The 22,303-nt window shown below is 44.2% G+C and overlaps 1 protein-coding gene across 6 annotated transcripts in view; it reads right to left on the bottom strand.

Moving 5' to 3' along the window:
* ZCWPW1 (zinc finger CW-type and PWWP domain containing 1) overlaps positions 1-22,303 on the bottom strand; it is a 38,479-nt gene that overhangs the window by 3,369 nt on the left and 12,807 nt on the right. For 2 of the 6 annotated variants that reach the window (XM_061590516.1, XM_061590517.1), the window contains exons 3-13: positions 18,703-18,974; positions 17,098-17,160; positions 16,114-16,192; positions 15,417-15,477; positions 11,853-12,037; positions 11,348-11,488; positions 9,443-9,559; positions 7,898-8,018; positions 3,838-3,913; positions 3,644-3,748; positions 937-1,020 (exon numbers count right to left, since the gene is read on the bottom strand). In XM_061590516.1, coding sequence (XP_061446500.1) covers positions 937-1,020; positions 3,644-3,748; positions 3,838-3,913; positions 7,898-8,018; positions 9,443-9,559; positions 11,348-11,488; positions 11,853-12,037; positions 15,417-15,477; positions 16,114-16,192; positions 17,098-17,160; positions 18,703-18,974 — 1,304 coding nt within the window. Of the gene's footprint in view, positions 1-936; positions 1,021-3,643; positions 3,749-3,837; positions 3,914-7,897; positions 8,019-9,442; positions 9,560-11,347; positions 11,489-11,852; positions 12,038-15,416; positions 15,478-16,113; positions 16,193-16,909; positions 17,005-17,097; positions 17,161-18,702; positions 18,975-22,303 lie in introns of those variants that run through there. The other 4 variants (XM_061590518.1, XM_061590519.1, XM_061590521.1 and 1 more) reach the window with 4 other exon arrangements.

The raw sequence follows: 22,303 nt of genomic DNA on the forward strand, positions 1-22,303 counted from the left end.
TGTACCATGGCAGATTATAGGTGAGAAAATAAAAGGCTCATCAGGGGATTCTAAAAGTTAATAAAAAACAACAACTAGATAAGGGTGTGACCTGGCAAGCAATGGTATTGCACCTCCTCCCTTCATTCAAAATGGGCTTTGCACAGGCACCCTCGCGCAAGGCTCACAGAAGTGAATGGAGGCTGTGCAGCATCAACAGTGCTTGCTAAGTTGCTACCCAAATGCTCAACATGCTGCAGGTTGCTTGCTAGTGATAACAGAAAAGGGGACAAATAATAAGGAAAGGAAGTCCCCCCTCCCCCATATTAGTCACTGCAGGCAACAGAAACTGACTAATTAAGGAGCAATGTATCATTAATTCCCCCAAAAGAAAGTAATAATGGGAAATTAATTCTTTTTAATAATCAGTGGCTCTAAAGACCCTCAGTAAAGTTTGCTACATGTGGGACTGCAATTAAAGTGAACTCCAACTGCTTAGCACTACTTCCGTGCCTCACAGGTCCCCGGTGGGCACTGCAGTCTAGTAGGCAGAGGCTGAAGGACCACACCAGGGAAGATCAAGTATGATGGCAGGACATGCAACATGAATAATCCGCCCCCCCCCAGCAACATCATATTACTTCTGCTCCTGATAAATATTTGAATGGGATCATCATTGTGAGAATCTATTTTAAGTTGCTTTGTGAGCTTTTTTTAGGCTATAAAATGGGATATTAGTATTCAAAATCAACCAATAACATTTTCATGTCATTATACACAAAAATTGTGACAGATCATGTCCAAGAAAATACAAGACAACACAGAAAATACTGGGCTGCAATGATCTGCTAGTGACATTGCCTGTAAAAAATGCGAGAACAAAATATGCAATTATTCCAAAGAAAAAGCAACCTGGACTACATTTTGGGGGCTTGGAACCTGCCCCCTCCGTCACACCTGAATGTTTATTTGCTCTGCTTCATTTGCCATCTTCAGAGCAGCTTCAAAATTCTTCTTGTCACCTTTGCTCTTCAGCTTGGCCTGAATAAGAAAATACAGATCATAGCTCAAAGAGAGGGAGTGTGTGGGGGAAGTGTGTGTGTGTGAGAGAGAGTGCACTGCTTCTTTCAGTACATCCAGTCCCCAAATAAAAATGGCCATCTTTTGGCCTCTACACAACAGCAAAGGTGTATAAGTTGAACAATCCTAGGTCCTGCCCATGGACAACTGGAAACCAGGGCTGTGGAGTCGGTATGCCAAACCGTTGACTCTGACTCTATTTTTCTACTGTCCGACTCCGACTCCACCCAAAATTGCTTCCGACTGCACAGCCCTGGAAAGCGCTGTAAATGTCTTTTTAAATTGGAAGCTCTCGTAGGAGCATTTTTATCGCTGCCTGAATATGAGCTGTTTTCCATCTTGAGTTATGGTGAAATGCTCAAATACAACTGACTTCATGGGAAGCTTCTTTGACATTTTGAATTTATATTTTAAAAAAATTGTCAATCAAAATTTATTTTGAAGCCGGAGTCAGAGTTGGTACATTTCTACTGACTCCGACTGCACCCGAAATTGCTCCCAACTCCGACTCCACGACTCCGACTCCACAGCCCTGCTGGAAACTATTTCTAAGGAGGGTTTAGGAAACTCTGCAGGAATTCTCAACATTCTCAGGGCCAAAGTAGATATCACAGTGGCAGATCTGTGTTTTACACCATGTAAGAACAACTGGGTTCAAAGTGTAGCAGCCAGAGTATTGGCTGAGGTTCCATTAAAAACTCATATAGCTCCTGTTATAAAACCGCTGTGTTGTTTTCCAGCTTGTTTCCAGGCACAATTCAAGGTGTTCACATTGACATTTAAAGCCCTAAATGACTTAGGCCCTGAATATCTGAAAGACCACCTCCTTTTCTACAGACCTTCTCAAGTGTTAAGATTAGAGGAGGGAGCCCTCTCTATAATTGTCCCATCCTTGGAAGTTCAAGGGGTGGCAAGCTGGGAGAGGGCATTCTCTGTGGCAGCCTCTACGTTATTTATTTATCTATTTATTTATTTATTAAATTTCTATCCCACCCTTCCTCCCAGTAGGAGCCCAGGGCAGCAAACAAATATAATAAAAACAGATTTTAAAATATAATAAAACAAAACATCTTTAAAAACTTGTTAAGATAAAACATCTTTAAAAACATATTTTTTTAAAAAGCTTTTAAAAACATCTTAAAAAGTCATTCCAATACAGACGCAGACTGGGATAAGGTCTCTACTTAAAAGGTTTGTTGAAGGAGGATGGTCTTCAGTAGGCACTGAAAAGATAACAGAGATGACGCCTGTCTAATATTTAAGGGGATGGAATTCCAAAGAGTAGGTGCCACTACATTAAACGTCTGCTTCCTATGTTGTGTGGAACGGACCTCCTGATAAGATGGTATCTGCAGGAGGCCCTCATCTGCAGAGTGCAGTGATCACCTGGGTATATAAGGTATATATCCTTCAGGTATCCTGGTCCCAAGCTGCATAGAGCTTTATACCTTGAACTTCACCCAGCAGCTAATGGGCAGCCAGTGCAATTCTTTCAGCAGCAGGGTAACATGTTGGCAATACCCTGTCCCAGTGAGCAGTCGCTCTGCCACATTTTGCACCAGCTGTAGCTTCTGGACCAACCTCAAGGGCAGCCCCACATACAGCGCATTACAGTAATCCAGCATGGAGGTTACCAGTGCATGGATAACAGTGGTCAGGTATCCTGGTCTGGAAACAGCTGCAGCTGTCTTACCAGCCAAAGCTGATAAAAGGCACTCCTAGCCACTGAGGTCATCTGGGCCTCTAGCAACAGAGATGGATTCAGGAGCACCCCCAGACTATGAACCTGCCCTTTCAGAGGAGTACAACCCCATCCAAAGCAGGCAATTGACCAATTATCTGAACTGGGAACCACCAACCCACAGCGTCTCTGTCTTGCTAGGATTCAAACAGTTTATTGGCCCTCATCCAGCCCACCACCAAGTCCAGGCAGCGATCCAGGGCTTGCATGGCCTTTCCCGATTCAGATGTTACAGAGAAATTCAGCAGGGTATCATCAGCGTACTGCTAACACCTTGCCCCAAATCTCCTGATGATCACTCCCAAGGGCTTCATATAGATGTTAACCAGCATCGGGGACAAGATGGTACCCTGCGGCACCCCACAGCACAACTGCCAGTTCTCCTCTGTGCATAAGAAGCCTGCCTTAACAGTCTGCTGCCCCCCCCAACTCAGCCAGCAGACTGTGGTTGCTTCCAGACAACCTGCTTATTGAGCATTCAACCTGATTTGCTTGCTGGGAGGTTATACAATGATGTGTCGAGCAACTATCATCTCACACTTTCCATTGCATTTTCCTGTCTACAAAAAGTCCAATTCTGGGGGGGAGAAGCAGATTTCTTGCGCAAGAGTGATGAGCCTGAATTTGCTGCAATTGAATTCCACCTGCAAAAATAACAACATTCTGAAAGTGCCCTCTGCCTTCACTTTTCTCAACCTTTATTTGTAAGGTTTTCCCGATCCACGTTCACTTTCAAAAGGCATCTCCCATTCATTGGGCTCTCTTTGCTCATACCCACATCCTCCTGGTATGCCTGGATCACCATCTTTTGTGGATAAGCCACCATTAGTAACAGCCCCTTACCACACCATTTCCCTCCACATCGTGTTCACCAAAGTTCCTCAGCATGGAGACAGAGATCCAAGCCCGGGTCACACAGCTGCCAAAAAAGGTCACATGGTATTTTGACTGAAACAGGAAAGGAAATGGAGCATGTCAGTTATCATATATATAAAACATGCAAGCATGATATCAAACAAATATACATAATACTTAACAGGTAGTGAATCTGTTGGGGAAGAAAACAGGAAATACTCTCCAATGTCTGGATCAGCCTCTATGATCCCAGGCCACCTACAAACACACAGTTGAGAAAAAGCAAAAAACGCTATTGTGAATGCACCACCCAGCCAACCCTTGCTTCTGTTAACTGCTTTTCCACCCAAGTATTGGTATATATTTTGAAGCCCCGTAAATATAAAAATAAACACTCTTCCACATGACACATTTGACCCAAAATATTTTGAAAACCTCAAATGCCAAACTGTTAATCTTTCAACTAACAAATGTTAACTATTAAAATCAGTATCCTTCCTTAAGGATTGGAAGACAGGGTATGCAAGATCAATTTCTGTCTCAAAGTAAATTAGTAGAAAATATTTTGAATGCTTGAATTGTTAACCATAAAGATTGTATATTGTAGAAGAACAAGCCTTCTAAGGAACAATCAAGCCATGCTGATTGTGACTCACCAACTTTTTAGAATCCTTTGACATAGTAGCCCTAATTGGTCTTTAATTTCTCACACTGAACTGCCTGAGGAAGAGCAAGACCACATTTTCTAGACCTGCCCCCTCCATTACAGCTCCTTGCCTGAACCTATCACTCTCCATGCATTGAGGGCAAACATCTGAAGTGGGGAGCCTGCTGCATTCGCCATGGCAGCTCTTCCTTTCTCATAACATTAGAACTCAGCAGCATCCTGTGAAGCTGAATGCTGGAAGATTCAGGACAGACAAAATAAAGTACTTCTTCACGCAGTGCATAGTAAATCTATAGAATTCACTCCCACAGGAGGCAGTGATGGCAACCAACTTGGATGGATTTAAAAGAGGATTAGACAAATTCAGGGAGGATAAGGCTATTAATGGCTACTAACCATGATTGATGGCTATGCTCTGCCTCCATAGTCAGAGGCAGTATGCTTCTGAATACTAGCTGAGGGAAACGACAGGAGGGGAGAGTGCTCTGGCACTCAGGTCCTGCTTGCGGACTTCCCATGGGGATCTGGTTGCTGGACTAGATGGGCCACTGGCCTGATCCAGCAGGCTCTTCTTATGTTTTTATGTTCGTGTGACTTAGAATCCTGCAGGATCCCAGGGCTCTAAATTGTGTGGGGAGCCTTCGTAAGTACAGCAGTCTCACTACTGCAAACATTTTCCCTCTAGTACATGGAAGGTAGCAGCTCCCAACACAGAGAGTGGGCAGGACCAGCAACTGTTTCCCTACTTTCCCTTCACACCTGCATAGGGCTAGCATCAACACACAGAGATGGTAGGATACACTGGTTGCTTCCACACTAGTCCACCTACCTGCAATTGGCATCCTTTGCTCACATACTTTGTATGGAGCATCTAGACAACAGTGTCATCAGCTGTTGTATTTTTCTGTGTTGTCCTATGTTTTCACAGACCTGATATGTAGTGTGTTGTGTTTGTTTTTGCAAAAAAATACAATTGCAGTGTCTCTCTGTCCAGTGTGGGTAAAGCACTTATGGAGGCTTTTCAGGGCTATTGTGCCTTTCATTAAACACTTCCTATTTGCAAGTTCAGCTTGTGTTATTGCTTCCTAATGAGCGTAGTTAGGGGATTCGTGATGAACCGCCCCTTCTCAATAGCCTTTCTTAATTGCTCCAATGCGAGTTTCAGGCAGCGAGTGAGAAGGCTTTGATTACTGGCTTTATTATTTTCCTTTTGCTAGCTAAAAATCAATGTTGGGACAATGAAAAGAGAGGCTATTCAAAGAGCAATTAGCCGTTAGGATGTCAGACTATTATTTATGTATTTTAAGCATTTATACACCTACTTTTTAGGCAAAAAGGCTCCCAAAGTGGCTTACAAAAACAGTACGACAATCCTCAGGCTTAACAGTTTAAAAAGATATGACCCATGAGGAAAAAAGGATGAGAGGAAGGAGGACTTCAGCTGGGAAGACTGGGGGCTCATCCACATGGCAATTTAGTCTGTGTCTGGTGCTACTTGAATCCCCTTGTAATTTGCATGGTTCACATGACGTTGCAGGCCAGCAGAAGCTATCACCCAGTTTCCCCTTTAAATCCATATTAACCCAATCCACTGATAATGTGAAAAGGAAAAACCGTCTCAGCTGCACTGCACTCTTCCTTGTAGGTGCTTTGCTTCAATGTTTTTTTAATGGGTGGGCTCTTATGCTCCATCACCCACTCCCTACCTCTCTGCCACCAGCAAAAGTTGCTTCAGCCACTGCCTACTTTACCTTTCACTCACTCACCTCCCCCCCCATCCACCTTTCACTCAGGCTTGGACAATGGAGAAGGGGAGGGCAGGTCTAGTGTTTCATTTTTTCTTGTCAATTGCACACGGAGGCACTCTCCCTAACCAGAGGGAGTAAACATGTAAAATTAGAGGGCAGGGCCACAAAGAAACAGCGACACTAATCCTTCCCAGAGGAATGCCTACTTGTGTGAATGGAAAACAACAGATTGGAAGCTACCATTGAGCAAGAAGTGTGGACCTTGAAAATGTATTACAACTGTAAAAACAGCGTCTTTACTACAAAGTTAGGCTCCCGTGTGGATAAGCCCTGAGATTCAAATCGTCTTTGTCCAGTTACTATCTCTGAACCTAACCTGCCGTTCATGATTGTTGTGAAGATAAAACTGTGTGTGCAGGAACCATGTATGCCACCTTGAACTTCCTGAAAGAAAAGGCAGATATATATGTGTAGCTCTCCACTTGTGCTTATCAGGAAGCATTTTTTTTAAAAGGCAGAATGTAGTAAATGTGGCTGGGACCATTTGCTGAACAGCATGTATTAGAGTAAAAAATCTAGGAGGATCTTGGCAATGGGATACAGCATTTCTAGGTAACACAGCACTATATTAAGTGACTGGGTGAAACATCTGTTTTAATTCTGCTTCCAACAAACTGTAGAAAAGCAATGCCTCAGCAGCACTAAAAAGCTCTTGTGTGGAAGCAATTGTTATAAGCTTGAAATTTTCAAAAGCTTTGGCCAAAATCCCTCTGCTGCCAGCCGCTACAGCAGCAGTGCCAATAACATGTTAAGCTCTGTGCAAAAAACACAGCTGTATCTCTGCCCTCAACCTGAGGGTTTTAAAAATCAAAGCAGTTCCCAGAAGGCCAAACACAATTAACCCATCTTGCTTCAGGATCGGTGCCTGAAATGGCTCTTCCATAAAGCCCAGTTATATGGTGGACATCTAAGTGACATGCAACATATAAAGAGGAGTGTTCCTGGGGAATTCCCCCTTTTGTGGATTAGAGGCCCCATTCTTGGCCAGTTTTCCATCAAAAGACTGCAGCTGCTATAATGGCAAGGGTGTTAAGAAAGCTTGGGTATTTTGGTTAAGCATTTCAAGGAGGTTCAGCAGTTGAAAAGACTGCAAGGATCAAACTGCAATTGTTTTTAGGAGTTATAGATTTGAGTACAGCAGAGCAGAACTGGGGTTTTTTTTACAGAAAACAAATTACTCTAGGAGACCTAAGTCAAGTGTATTTTTGCATGTGTGTGTGTGTTCGTGTCTGTGTGTGTGGTTACAAGTAGTGCTGGGACAATTGCTTTGTGCGCCGAGCCTGATTCTGACAGCTGGTGACAGAAAACTCATTTGTTTAGCACAGTGCTACACACACAGTCAACACTTCCCATGACACTGCCCAATATCGCTGCAGCCTGATTAAAAAAAAATCTTGCTGTATCTATGGTTCTCTTTCCAGTTTGTCACTTTAAAGTCTTTCTCATTTGTTTCAGTGGGACTTATATCCATGTCATGACAAGGCGGATCTCTGCCTTTGTTAAGGGCAGTGGTGGACAGCTGTAATATGACCAAAAGTATTTATGGACAGATGTATATTGTGGGATGGGAGCCTGCCATGCATGCAGGTTTTTTGCAGTATCCACGGGACATCATTGGCATCAAAATGCCAGTATATATGCCTCCCTCTTTAATCCATGGAATATGAGATGTTAAAAACAAAGTGTTTGGAAAATCAGATGTAATGAACATTCTTTTCAGTATTAGGTCCCCATCTAGAAGCCAACATAGATTTGTTTTTTCCCTACCATGGATATCCATATTGTTTGGCCCACACAATTGACCCAGGAATATAAACAGCATAGACCACCTCGTTTTCAGACCCTGACCATGTTTCCTCAGGAATGTTGCAGCTGTTGTACTGAAGATCTGCAACAGATAATAAATACACAACTGAAAAATAAGTTGGGAAGTCTGTGTAACTGGAAATAAAAACATTTCCTTCCCCCTTGGAGGCAGGGACCCTTCCTTTTGTGTTGCTGCCTAAGGCACAATGCACGGTGATAGCACTGAAACAAGTAAGTCATAGAGAAGGCACTAGAAGCAATCCATTTCAGGGCTTGGAAGAGGTACTAAGTCTCCCAGAAGGCATAATCTCTCTTATTTTGAAAGGATAGATCTAGCACATAGGCTGCTAGTGCTTTGGGGAAGGGATGCAGCTCAGCAATAGAGCATCTGCTTTGCATGCAGAAGGTCCCAAGTTCAATCCCCGGCATCCCCAGCTAGTGCTGGGAGAGACTTTCTGCCTGAAACCCTAGAGAGCTGCTGCCAGTCAGTGCAGACAACACTGAGCTAAATGGATCAATGGTCTGACTCGGTATAAGGCAGCTTCCCATGTTCCTTATAGTCACATGATCAGTGGTCCACCTGCCTCAGTATTGTCTTCTCCAGACTTCATCAACTTGGTCCAGATCAGATCAGCTGGGGCTGATGGGAATTGCAGTCCAAAACATCTGGAGGGCACCAGGCTGACGGAGGCTGATCTGTCCTGACAGGCAGCCGCTCTCTAATGTCTCAGGCACTGATTTCCTTCTCTGGCTGCTACCTGGTTCTTTTTAACTGGAGATGCCATTTAAAGTGTGTGCTCTACCACTAACCATAGCTCAGGAAAAAGACCTCTTTGCTATGGTGCTTTAAAATAATTTTTAAAGAAGGCATTGGAGAAGGAACATGTCACAGATCAAGAAACTGATCTGGTTGACCCATAACCTTCTCAATCTCTGAAATCCTTTTAATATTCACAAACAAGAGTTAACTAAGGCTGCATACACATCATGCATTTAAAGTACATGGCTTTCCCCAAAGAATGCTGGGATTTGTAGTTTACCCCTCACAGGACTACAATTCCCAACACCCTACAACAAACTACAATTCTCAGGATTCTTTGGGTGAAGCCATTTGCTTTACATGTATGGTGTGTACACAGCCCAGATTTTATACTGGCACCAAAATCAGGGTAGCTTTCACCACTTCGTCTACACCAGGGATGGAGAACCTGTGGTCTTCCAGATGTTTATGGACTACAGCTCCTGTCTTCCCTGACTATTTACCATGCTGGCTAGACCAGATGGGAGTTGCAGTCCAAAACACCTGGAGTGCCACAGGATCCCTTGGTACATGGGTTCCACAACAGTTAGGGGTATTATTATTTATTTATTAAATTTATATCTTGCCTCTCCTCCAAAAAGTAGTCCTGATTTTGGTCTACTACAGATAATTTTCTTATTTAACTGAGGCCACCAAATGTTTATCAGCCCCTGCAACAAAAAGTGTACCTTTGCCGTTTGTTTTACCTGGGTTCTGACTACAGGTCCAGTACTCAGGCAGAACTGATGGGTCTATGTCACTGCTGAGCTGCCTCCACTTCTCACAGGTTGGATAAGAGCATTGGACCCATGCCATGCACCAGCCTAGGGTAACAATAAGGGGAAATCAGGCCACGATGGAGCTGCACATAGGAATGATCTTGTGTAGTGGAGTAGATGACCCTCACTCAGATTTGGTCTGAGTGCACAGATACTTCTATCAGAGAGGATTAAAGTAATCTTTTCTAACATGACTTATAGCCATATTATGTGAAGATGTGTGCTCCTATCTTCTGAGAAGATTAGACTTTTAAGACTCTGTAGCTGTGGGTCAATCTATGGCTGTTCCTTGGATCTTCCACAAGCCAGGGATTGTGCTCAGGGATTGTGAAATGTGGAATGCTGCAGGTGTACCCAAAACAGCCACAGAAGAGGAAGTGGCAGAACTTCACTTGCTATTATGTATAGCTCCTAGCTAAAACCACTCCAGCATATCAACCATGATCTACAGCCCATATTGGTCAATGGCACTTCCCTCTCTCTGCCTTGCATGGTAGGCCTGTCCTTGCTGAACATCAGCCATAACACCTAGGGCTCATTCACCTACTCATTTTACAATGTGATGGATTTTGTTGCCTGCCAACAATGCCTTTTTCCTGTCTACATAGGACAACAACGTCTCCAAGTATCCAGTACATCTGGATATTAAGGAAAACTGGGGAGGATAGGGAGGGAGAGAGAGAGAGAGAGAGAGAGAGAGAGAAAGCACTGGTATGATGTTAAAGCCATAATAAATATAATGCCAACTTTCTCCCTGCCTCCATCTGGTTTTCCTCAACATCCAGCCTGATGAAGGGTTCTGGAGAACTCGAAAGTGTTCACTATTTTGTGACATTTTGGTTGGTACTAAAAAGATTATTGCCCTACTTTGGATTTTGTTTCTTTCCTGTGGACCAACATCTATGCTTTTTCTGTAAATAGGACAAACAGCCTCCATGTAAAAAAATAAACTAAGTGAAATTTGACATCCAAAGTGGCAACATTCAGAAACCAGTGGGGGGGAGAGGCCTTGAATCTGCTAAGATGCTCTGGGGCTGGCCAAATTATTATTCAACAACAGACGTTTAATGGGAGATTTCAGGACGAAACAGCTGAATTAATTTATAATTAAGTTTGATTTTGTTTATTTAGATCTGAAATCCAGGACATTAATTTTCTCTCACACTACAGGTGTTACATCAACACAGCAAAGCACTAGTTATGTTAATATCACCTATGTTGCTGCAAATAGTCATTTTCCTTATCTTATATACATTTAAGGTTTACATAGGATCCTCACAGACTGTGCCTCTTGTATTTCAGGTATAGATCTCTGCCCCCAACCCCACATGCCCGTCAATCTATACATCTCCCAGTACCATGCATCTGATGCATGCATCTAGTCCAAGAAAGCTACTGCCACAATACATCGGTTGGTCTTTATGGTGCCACAAGTCCACCCTTGGTTGCCTTTTCTTAATTAACAGAATTCCCTCACTCAATCCTTCCACAGCACTAGTATCAGCAACACTGTGGGTTAAAGATGGGGCCTTACAGCAGCCTCCCAAAGGACAGACCACAAGAACTCCCCTGGTAACATTTCTGTCATGTATTTCACTTTGTTTTGGCTTTGTTTTTATTTTTTAGTTGTGGGGCCAGTCAGCTCCCATTCTATTGGAGATTGCTTTAATCCGCACCAGAAGTTGAGGGCTTCCCCCCAGGGACCATCCACAAAAACTACAGCAGTGCAGCCCACTGGAGCTCTCAAGCCAGTCTGACTGATTTCATCTAAAAGGACTCTGATGCCCACCCTCCCTAAAAACCCTTTAGAGCAGCAGGGAGGGTTCAGCTCACTGCAGCTACTTCCTCCGTTGGCCTCCTCCTCCTGCATTTCCTCTTGGTCAAGGAGGACGTGGGCGTTGCCCTGAACTTTTTTCTTGGGCGCTCCTTTCCGGTTTTCCTTACGCCCTCCATTGTCTCCTTCTGATTTCTCATCTGCCAGGAGACAAAGAAAAACAAGTTGTATGTGTGTTTGCCTCTTTATAAAAACACCAGGAGAGTGGTGGGGTGGCAACCGATGACTGGAGGAGGAAACTATATGCTGTCTAGCAGTCAACAGCAGCAACTTGTTTTGAAACACTGGCAATAATGTGGATCTTCTCCACTCTGCCCTACACAATGCTGAGGCCCCTCTGGCTAGAGTGTGCCGGTGTCACTTTCCCTTGCCACACTTCCCCCCCACCCCCTATTCAGCCCATGATCAATAGCGTTGCACTCACTTCACACAGCCCCTATTCATATCAATGTAGGTTTATCCCTGGTGTGTGTTGCTCTCTGGTTGTGCATGCAAGAGACTTACTTTTCTTCTTTCTGTCCTTATTCACATAAAGTTTTCTGTGCTCCTTTTCGTGCAATTGTCGCTTCTCATCCACTTCTAAAAGCATCATCTCACTTTTCTTTCCAAAGACATCATCCTCTGCAGCTGGAGAGACCTCCAAAGCCCCCCTGAGAGAAACAGCACAAACACCCAGCTGAGGCCCATTCCTGTTGGGTGGAATAATGAAAACTAGTCTTCTTGGGGACTTTAAGACAAGCCATGCTGAGCTGTTTTCAGGAGGAATGGGCAAATCTCAGATTCTTGTTTTTCAAGTGTTAAGTTCAATTCTCCACATTTCCACATTAGTCTGTGAATTTTTTTAAAGTCCTTGTGAAAATTCATCAGCATTTTAGTGCAAATTTCCCTTAATATACATATTTTTGTATGCAATTTTGCCTAATGTACACAATTTTGCAAAACAATTTCCCCAAATACAATGCATTTGTATGTTAATTACACTAATACCTTAATATATGCATCTTTATTTATTTACTTACTTACTTATTTTTACATTTATATCCTGCCCTTCCTCCCAGCAGGAGCCCAGCACATTACTTGACTGGAGAAAGGCACTGCAACATTTGGAGAAGGCATACATTTTGAAGGATGGTTGTATTTTGGTTTTTATGTTGTTTCAGAAAGTGTGAATTAGGTCAGTTTGCCTTTAAATGCAGACTGAATTGAATTTCTTCCCCAGGCCCTTTTTCAGGAAGAAACCACCACTATGGGTTTGGGGGGACTGTAGGTCTGTGGCATGTATCAGCTTCCATTCTCCTTCACCTCCAAGTGAAACCGATCCTGTGTAAAAGCTCCCTAAACTTCCCATCACACAGAGAAAAAGAAAGAAACATAAGGGGCCTTCTTTCTGTCCTGCCTTAAGCAGCCAGCTACATCTTACGTGCAAGAGCCCCAATGTTTTGGTTTTTTTTAAGAAAAGCTTGCAGGAGGGATGTGTGTATGTGTATGTGCGTGGTCATTGAATTCTTTCCCTGCCACTGTTTCTCTGCAGTAATTGCCTTCCATGTGGATTTAAAAGGCACGTTTACCTGCATTTTAAACTCCTGGATGCAGAGAGGAATTTGCCTGGGGAGTGTACTTGGAACTGAGAAATGATGGGTGCAGAATGGGTTAAGCAGCCCACCTTCCCTCTGCCATTTCTCCACTCAAAATCCCTCCATTGCAGCTGGGTTTTAAAAAAAGAAGCCTAAGGAGCTTGCATGGGAAGAACTGAGCGATCTAACGTCTGCCTTAAACATTGCCTGTACTTGGGCACCACCCTGAGGCCAAAAAGTGTTTTTTTACATGCCTGCAGATTGCTGAGTTGTTTTCCTAATTAATGTTGACAGAGTATGTAGACATTTTTGGGTGGGTGGGAATTCTGGGAACTGTAGTTTACTCCTCACAGAGCTCACAGTATTCTTTGGCTGGGGAAATGTGCTTTAAATGTATGGCATGTACATAGCCTCAGGGCATTTTCACAACTGAGGTTTAAATCAGCTGTTGTTTACATTGGTTCATAAGTATGAATGAAGATCCCTCACTGATAGCAATGCACACTCAGTCATTTCTTCCTCATTCTGCCCTTCAGTGAGTAACATTCACACATGCCTCATGTGAAGACAGTAGATAGAATACTCCAAAAAACTGAACTAGTTCTTATGATTTATTGCATTTATATCCCACTTTTTCTCCAAGGAGCTCAAGTTGGCGTACATGGTTCTCTCCCTCCTCATTTAATCCCCGCAGCAACCCTGTTAGGTAGGTTAGGCTGAGAGTCAGTGACTGACCCAAGGTCACCTAGGGTGGAGATTTGAACCCCGGTCACCCAGATCTTGTGCAACATTTTAACCTCTGTATCATACTGGCTCTCTGATGGATACTGATAGAGGATCAGAGCATTCTCACCATCATGTGAGTCAAATTGCTCATAGATATCTATGATTTATTAACCTAGATCAGCCTTCCCCAACATAGTGCCCTCCAGGTGTTTTTGACCACAACTCCAAACGGCCCTGCTGGCTAGGAGAGATGCACCTTCACAGAAATACAACTACACCAGGGTTTATTTTCTGTCTCCTTCACATTTCTTCCCTCTGGCAACAGGATCCCATCCCTTGTACTCTCAAGACAGCCACACCCAAGCTCCCAGCTTCCCATGTTATGTCACATGAAGCTCATCATCATTTCTATGTCACCTTTTAGCACAGAAATCACAATACATTTCTTGTCTCTTTCATCCTCACAACTCAGGTTGCCAACCATCTTTTTCTGGCACAGCTCCTATGCCTTTCACAGTAGCACAAACAGCAGACATTTGGTAGGCAAAGCTTCTTCCCTATCAGCACATCTGCACGTTGCAAACTCCTTCACCTGCTGAATTCCTGCTTGTCACAAAGCTGCTAAAGGCACAGAAGCCTTACTAGGAAAAAGGCTTGATAAACCTGGTTTACAAAGTCCCTGTCAGGTAGGTTAAGCTGACAGAGGGAAGCCTTTGTTACTGCACCACATGAAAGATGGGAGGAAAACAGGCCTGAAAAAGAAATCAAGCAGGTGTGAACTACCACTTAAGTTCTGTCCACCCTTCAGTTCTCTACAATTATTAAACTGTTAATTATTTGTTCTTCAATCATTGCTTTGCTGAGCCTTTTTGGTTAGTTTATATTATATAAGACTGACTAAATAAAGTTCTGTCCACCCGTTAGGGCAGGGTTAGGAAATGTCAGGCCTCAGGGGGTGGGAAGGCAAATGCAGCCCTCGGGCCTTTCTGTCTGGCCCTCAGGATCCTCTCCAGGTTATATCCCTTCCCCAGCCACACCCCTCACCAGCCCTGCCATACACCATCTTTGAGTGCTTTTGCGTGGCTGGAAAGTGTCCTTGAACTCTGATAATGCCTCTTGCTTGACTGTGTGGAGGAGAGAGAGGGATGGATGAGTGTGAAGAAACTAACCTATTGTACAAAGGTAAAAGTCACATTTAGTGCTCTGCCCACTTTTGCCTCTGGCCCTGTCCAGCACTGTCATGTGGCCCCCAGGAGGCTGACGAGAAGGGAATGCGGTCCACGGGCCAAAAAAGGTCCCCCACCCCTGCTTTAGCATCTGTTCACTCACATCACTTTGGCTCCTGGTTAGATCCTCTGCAGTAGCTAAGCACAAGCTAATAATGCAGACTATACATGTTTAAGGATAGCGTTTAAGAAGTGTGCGGTATTGTTTTACTGCCTTAATTGCACTATCTTTAAACTGTTTTAACCATTTTAAGTGTATGTTTAAATGTTTTAATGTTGTATATAGTTTAATTCAATTTTAAATGCAGGTTTTTGTATGTTTTTATTATATGTTTTCATTTTTTATTTGTAAGCCGTCCTGAGTTCCAGCTTTGGAAAAAGGGTGGGGTAAAAAAAATAATAATAATACATATTATAGAAATGGTTTGCTTCTCTTCATGTGACAAATGGTTTAAGAGTGTCACTGAGAACGTGAAGAGTGATCCACCTTCAGCATTGAATCTGAAAAGCCAGCCCCACAGAAACAGAGTCACAGAACTCACCTTCTCAGACCTGCTTCTGAGTCAGTAGGCTCTGTCGAAGTAGTTCTCTGCTTCTCAGAGTCTTTGGGAAATAAAAATGAAACAGCTTTAAATAGCTACGCCCCACAAGATTAAAAGTTCATAAAATTTAAACAGTGAAAATGGTTTAATGTTGGTTTGAGTGTGATAATCACCACCAACTCCCAAATGTTATCTTCAAAAGCTGACAGACTTCCAGAGTTGAAACCATTAATAGCGCAATCCCACCTGTCTTCTCAGAAGTAAGTCCCACTGAGTTCAGTGAGACTTATTTCCAGGTAAGTGGGTGTAGTAGGGCTGCAGGTATCACAACTCATGGCAGTCTTTATGGCGCAAGGCAAAACATGTCCCCAAGAGCTGAAGTGGCATCCAGGGAAAGCCAAGTGAGGTGAGCCAGTTTCAACTCTCCATCTCTAGCCTCCTTTATTCCTGTTTTCTGTGGACAATATTATGTTGCTGCTGCTGTGGGGAGGGGCCATTCAGGGGGCTTTCTGGATGACTACAATGCTCATGCGTTACATCCCTGCACCTCAAGGGAACTGTATGGTAAACCCAACTAAAATTAAGAAAAGCTTGGGATGGGGGTGGGAGGAATACTTCAGATTTTAGTGGCCATGTTTATGTTACACCAACCTCTTTCTGTACATCTATCTCTCCCCCCTATCCCCTGTCAGCATACCCATACACTCCTGCAAAGGCTTCTGAAGCACACTCTGGACAATCTCCTCAAATTCTGCATCGGTAAGGCAACCTTCTTCCTGCCAAGAGATAAGCAAATGTTAACAACAATACCATACCCTGCATAGTAAACATAGTCCCCTAGATAGCATTGCCAGTGGGGCTGCTTTTAAAGCAGTCTGGAAACATCAACTGGTCCAAAAAAGCAGCAGTCAGATCCCAATGATCCCACTGGTCCCCAATGATCACAGCATATTCATCTGAAATCATTCTCTTTAGCTCTTTATTACCACTCCATTTTCCGGGTTAATGTTGCTAGATGGCAAATTTAAAGCCTTAAACCAGGACCCCCCAGCCTTTTTGGGGTCAGGAGGGGCACATTCAGAATCTAACAAACAGTCATGCACCACATAATATACCCATTTCACAGAAGAAAAACTACCAATTCTCAGGAAAACCAAAAAGCAAAACAGAGATACCTGCCCCCCAAACAAAAAACACACGTACAAAAACAGGCCACAGTAAAAAAAAACCTAGCTAACCCCCTCAAACCAAACAAAATAAAAAGTCGCTGCCATCACTCCAAGCAGCCAAACAAACAAAAAACAGTCAAAGCACCCACCCAGAGGCATTCTGAGGGGCAAAGAGTAGGGTGGCTGGATGCCTCAACTTTGTTTACCAGCCCTGCTCTTGGTAAAAATATCTATTTATTTTTAAAACATCTTTTTTTAGAAGAGAGGGAGAGCAAGACCTTGATGGAAATCAAGGGCAATGTCTGGGGGCACCCTGGTACTCACACACAGCCACAGGTACCATGTTGGGAATCCCAGCCATAAATGGTCTTGGCCCCCATTATCATAAGGACCATCTGCTCCCATATCAACCTTTCAGTTTGAAGAACTGCCTTGCAGGCCCTGCTTTCTGTGACATAATCACAAGTAGTCAAGGAAATGAGCACAAAAGACAAGCACAGCAGCCTACTCACTTGTGGGGTTAGCACTTTGGAATGCTTTCCCTGTGATGATTCGCCTGACACTCTCTCTGTTGTCTTTCAGAGAGAAATTGAAAACATGTTCATTCAAACAAGCTTTTAAAAATTAGCTTTATTGCTGTTGCTGGCTATACTAGCTACAGTTTTTAATAGCTGTTCGCTTTCGTGCTTTTAATACTGTAGTTTTCTTTGTTAAGGGGGGGTTGGCTTTGTTTGTGAGCTAATCTGAGTACTTACTGGTGGAAGAATGATAAACAAGCATTTGATTATCTTAAAGCACTCTTCCAGCCCAGAAATACAAAGCTGCAAAATGAGGCTTGTATAACAAGATTATTTCAATGCAAGATTTTGCAGTTGCCTTCAGAGAGGTTGTGCTTGCCTCCTGCAGAGTTTGATTTAATTGTTCCCCACGGTGTTACTCACTCATAGCCTAAAGTTATTTCTACACATTAGTTAATTCACATTCTTGTCTTTAAGGGTTATAGTTTAAGGCCTGTTGAAGAGGCACTATTCAACTTCAGAAGAAAGACATATATAAGGTATGAGGTAACTCTAGCAATTTCCATGTTTAGTAAACTTTATAACCAACCCCACCCCCAAAAGAGAGAATGAAAGAGGGAAAACTGAACATCAGGAAAAACTTCCTGAGCAGTATGACAATGGAACCAATTACCTAGGGAGGTGGTGGGCTCTCCAACACTGGAGGCCTTCAAGAGACAGCTAGACAGCCACCTGTCAAGTATGCTTTAATTTGGATTCCTGCATTGAGCAAGGGTTGGACTTGATGGCCTTACAGGCCCCTTCCAACTCTAAGATTATATGAAAAGGATATAAGAATCATGTGGCCTTTAAACTAACTATATCTCCTCAGAGAAAGGGAAGCCTCTGTTAGCTGTAAAACAGTACATTTCTCAGATTTTCTCCCCAAAATAAAACTGAGCTAGGAACAATGTCCCCAAAGCAGGGTGCCCCAATATATGTCAATAACATCACAGCTACCCAAAGTATAATTATGGTGTCCTAAATAGTTTGAATGAGAATTTTAAAAGCTTTCAACTAATGCCAGGGGCTAGGCCTGGGGCATGTGGAATAATAAATATGAGGGTGTTTCTGACCATATGCAGAGGGTCTTTCACTCACTTGTAACCAAAGTCACACACACCCCAAGCCCTGTTTGAACTCTTACGTAGTTTAGGGACTATTTTTTTTCCTCTGTCCTCTATGGTGGTGCCTTCTAAGATAAAATAAGAAGGGCACAGAGAGATATTCTCCTCAGTGGTGGCTCCCCAGTTCTGACAGGCCCTTCATTCACAGGCCAAAAAACCCTGAACTTCTGAAAATGAGGAGGGCAAAACCTTATTAATTTTTAAGATAACAGTTTTGTAGCAAGGAGGAGGGTGGCCACAGGAGTTCTGGTGGTATGGGGTGGTTCTTGTTGTTGTTAAATACTTAAAATATCTGTTTCTTAGGGTTGCTGTCTGCCCTAAACTTTCAAGGAAAGAGTTAGTGAAAGAGTCTCAGTCCAAAGGATTCTTTGAACTGAAGATTTGACGTGGAAATCCACCCTCAAGGCGTAAGCAACTCTGTATTTCTACCTACACCTTTCCTCGTGTCTGGATCCTTCTTGCAGTTTGCTTCCTTTACCATCCTAGCAGTTGTGCTTCCTTTCTGCCTCGTAGCCTGCGTTTTCGGTGTTTTAATGGGTTTGGTTGTAACTCCATCACCTGTGGCATGGTGCAGAGCAACAGGTATCCCTTTTGTTTCAGCATCTTCCTGTTTGCCCTGAAGCTCTAGCAGTTCTCCTTTTGCAAAAAGTGTGTGGGGTGTAGCTACTGGAGGAGAGAACTTTCTCTTGGACACCTTCCTGAGTTCTGAAATCACAGATAACATAGCTTATTGTTTAGTAAATAATTACATACAGTGATAGTAATATATTGTTGCAGAAGGGTGGCTGAAGGCCTTTCCCACCCTAGTGGTCTCCAGCTGTGCAGGCTGGGGCTGAAGGAAGTGGTAATTGAAAACATCTGGAGGGCATCAATTGGGGGAGGCTGTTCTAGAAGCACACTAATTAACACGGGTGACTATCCACCAGGACATCACTGCATCAGACCATTGGTACATCTATCTCTGTGCAGCAGCAGGCAAGACCTGGGGGGTGGGGAGGTGGAGTTGCAGTGGTCTATCGTGATACTATCTCCCTGTCCAGGTGCCCTATCCCACAGCGTCCAGGGTGTGAGTGTATGTATCTGAAGCTGGGTGGCTGGGACAGAATAGGGATTCTGTTGGTGTACTGCCCACCCCGCTGCTCAACAGTCTCCCTTCCTGAGCTAGCCAGGGTGGTCTCGAGGTTGATGTTGGAGTCCCCTCAGCTTGTGGTGCTGGGGGACTTCAACATCCATGCTGAGACCGCCCTGTGGGAAGTGGCTCAGGACTTCATGGCCTCCATGACAACCATGGGTCTGTCCCAAGTAGTATCTGGTCCCACCCATGTTGCTGGCTACACCCTGGACCTTGTTTTCTGTGTGGAGGGGGTTGATGGTGATCATGGTGTGGAGGAACTCTCTGTGGTTCCTTTGTCATGGACAGATCACTACCTGGTGGGGTTTAGACTCACTGGGACTTGGAACCTCTGCAGGGATGGGGGACCGATTAGGATGGTCTGCCCCAGGAGGGTGATGGATCCGGATGGTTTCCTGATGGCTCTTGGGGATTTTCCTGTCACCTCGGCAGGCGATTCTATCGAAGCTCTGGTCGACCTTTGGAATGGGGAAATGGCCAGGGCGGTGGACACGATCGCTCCTGAGCATCCCCTCTCACGAACGCATGAGACGGAGACTAGAGCGACGTTGGCGGAAGACTTGAAGTGAGTCTGACCAAACACGGGCTAGAGCCTCCTTGAAGGCCTACTCTGTGGCAATGCGGGCAGCAAAGAAATCTTTCTTTTCTGCCACCATTGCATCTGCAAGGAGCTGTCCAGCGGAGCTGTTTCGAGTGGTCAGAGGCCTTTTACATTCTGGCCCTCGTGAGGGCAATATGGACCACTCAACAGCCCGCTGCCAAGAGTTTGCATGACACTTTGCAGATAAAATCGCTCAGATTCGTTCCGACTTAGACGCTATAATTGATACCGTTCCAGGGGATGTAACTTTGGCTTCTGTCTGTCCAGTAATGATGGATTCTTTTCAATTTGTTCGTCCCGAGGACGTGGACAAGATTCTTGGAGAGACGAGGGCCACCACATGTCTGCTTGACCCTTGCCCTTCCTGGCTTATAAGAAGTGCCAGAGAGGGTCTGGCTGAGTGGGTACAGAGAGTGGTTAATGCCTCCTTATGTCAAGGCAGAATGCCAGGTTGCCTACAGGAGGCAGTGGTAAGACCTTTGCTAAAAAAGCCCTCCCTGGACCCCTCTATAATGGACAATTGCCGGCCAGTGTCTAATATTCCATTCTTGGGGAAGGTAATAGAGCGTGTGGCGGCCTCCCAGCTCCAGGGATTCTTGGATGAAACAGAGTATCTAGATCCATTTCAGTCTGGTTTCAGGCCTGGTTATGGGACGGAGACTGCTTTGGTCGCTTTGGTGGACGACCTACGCAGAGAGCTAGACAGGGGGAATGTGTCCCTGTTGGTTCTCTTGGACCTCTCAGCAGCTTTCGATACCACTGACCATGGTATTCTTCTGGGTCACCTTGCGGGGATGGGACTCGGGGGCACTGTTCTGCAGTGGCTCCGTTTCTTCCTGGAGGGATGAACCCAGAAGGTGGTGCTGGGGGATTCCTGTTCGACCCCTTGGCCGCTCGCCTGCGGGGTCCCTCAGGGTTCAGTTTTGTCCCCTATGCTATTTAACATCTACATGAAACTGCTGGGAGAGGTTGTCCGGGGGTTTGGGGTTCGGTGCCATCAATATGCTGATGACACCCAACTCTATTTCTCCTTTCCACCTACTTCCAAGGAAACTGTCTTGGTTTAAACCAGTGCCTGGCATCAGTGGTGGACTGGATGGGGGCGAACAAATTGAAGCTTAATCCAGATAAGACAGAGGTGCTCCTGGTCAGTCGTAAGGCGAATCAGGGAATAGGGATACAGCCGGTGCTGGATGGGATTACACTCCCCCTGAAGACACAGGTCTGCAGTTTGGGTGTGCTCCTGGACTCAGCTTTAAACCTCGATCAACTACCCGGACATAGACTGGCCGCATATGTGTTCCAGTCATGACAAAGAAGCAAAGTTTCTAGATATTCTAAATGACTATTCCCTAGACCAGTTGGTCATGGAACCGACCAGAGGAACGGCAACCCTGGACTTAATCCTCAGTGGGGACCGGGACCTGGTGCGAGATATAAGTGTTGTTGAACCGATTGGGAGCAGTGACCACAGTGCTATTAAATTAAACATACATGTAAATGGCAAATTGCCAAGAAAATCCAACACGGTCACATTTGACTTCAAAAGAGGAAACTTCACAAAAATGAGGGGACTGGTAAAAAGAAAGCTGAAAAACAAAGTCCAGAGGGTCACATCACTCGAAAATGCTTGGAAGTTGTTTAAAAACACTATATTAGAAGCTCAACTGGAGTGCATACCGCAGATCAGAAAAGGTACCGCCAGGGCCAAGAAGATGCCAGCATGGTTAACGAGCAAAGTCAAGGAAGCTCTTAGAGGCAAAAAGTCTTCCTTCAGAAAATGGAAGTCTTGTCCGAATGAAGAAAATAAACACACAAACTCTGGCAAAAGAAATGCAAGAAGACAATAAGGGATGCTAAAAAAGAATTTGAGGAGCACATTGCTAAGAACATAAAAACCAACAACAAAAAAATCTATAAATACATTCAAAGCAGGAGACCATCTAGGGAGGCGATTGGACCCTTGGATGATAAGGGAGTCAAAGGTGTACTAAAGAACGATAAGGAGATTGCAGAGAAGCTAAATGAATTCTTTGCATCTGTCTTCACAGTGGAAGATATAGGGCAGATCCCTGAACCTGAACTAACATTTGCAGGAAGGGATTCTGAGGAACTGAGACAAATAGTGGTAACGAGAGAGGAAGTTCTAGGCTTAGTGGACAATATAAAAACTGACAAATCACTGGGCCCGGATGGCATCCACCCAAGAGTTCTCAAAGAACTCAAATAATAATGTGAAATTGCTGATCTGCTAACTAAAATATGTAACTTGTCCCTCGGGTCCTCCTCCGTGCCTGAGGA

The sequence above is a fragment of the Rhineura floridana genome, chromosome 11 (genome assembly GCF_030035675.1).
Source record: "Rhineura floridana isolate rRhiFlo1 chromosome 11, rRhiFlo1.hap2, whole genome shotgun sequence".
Taxonomy (NCBI): Eukaryota; Metazoa; Chordata; class Lepidosauria; order Squamata; family Rhineuridae; genus Rhineura; species Rhineura floridana.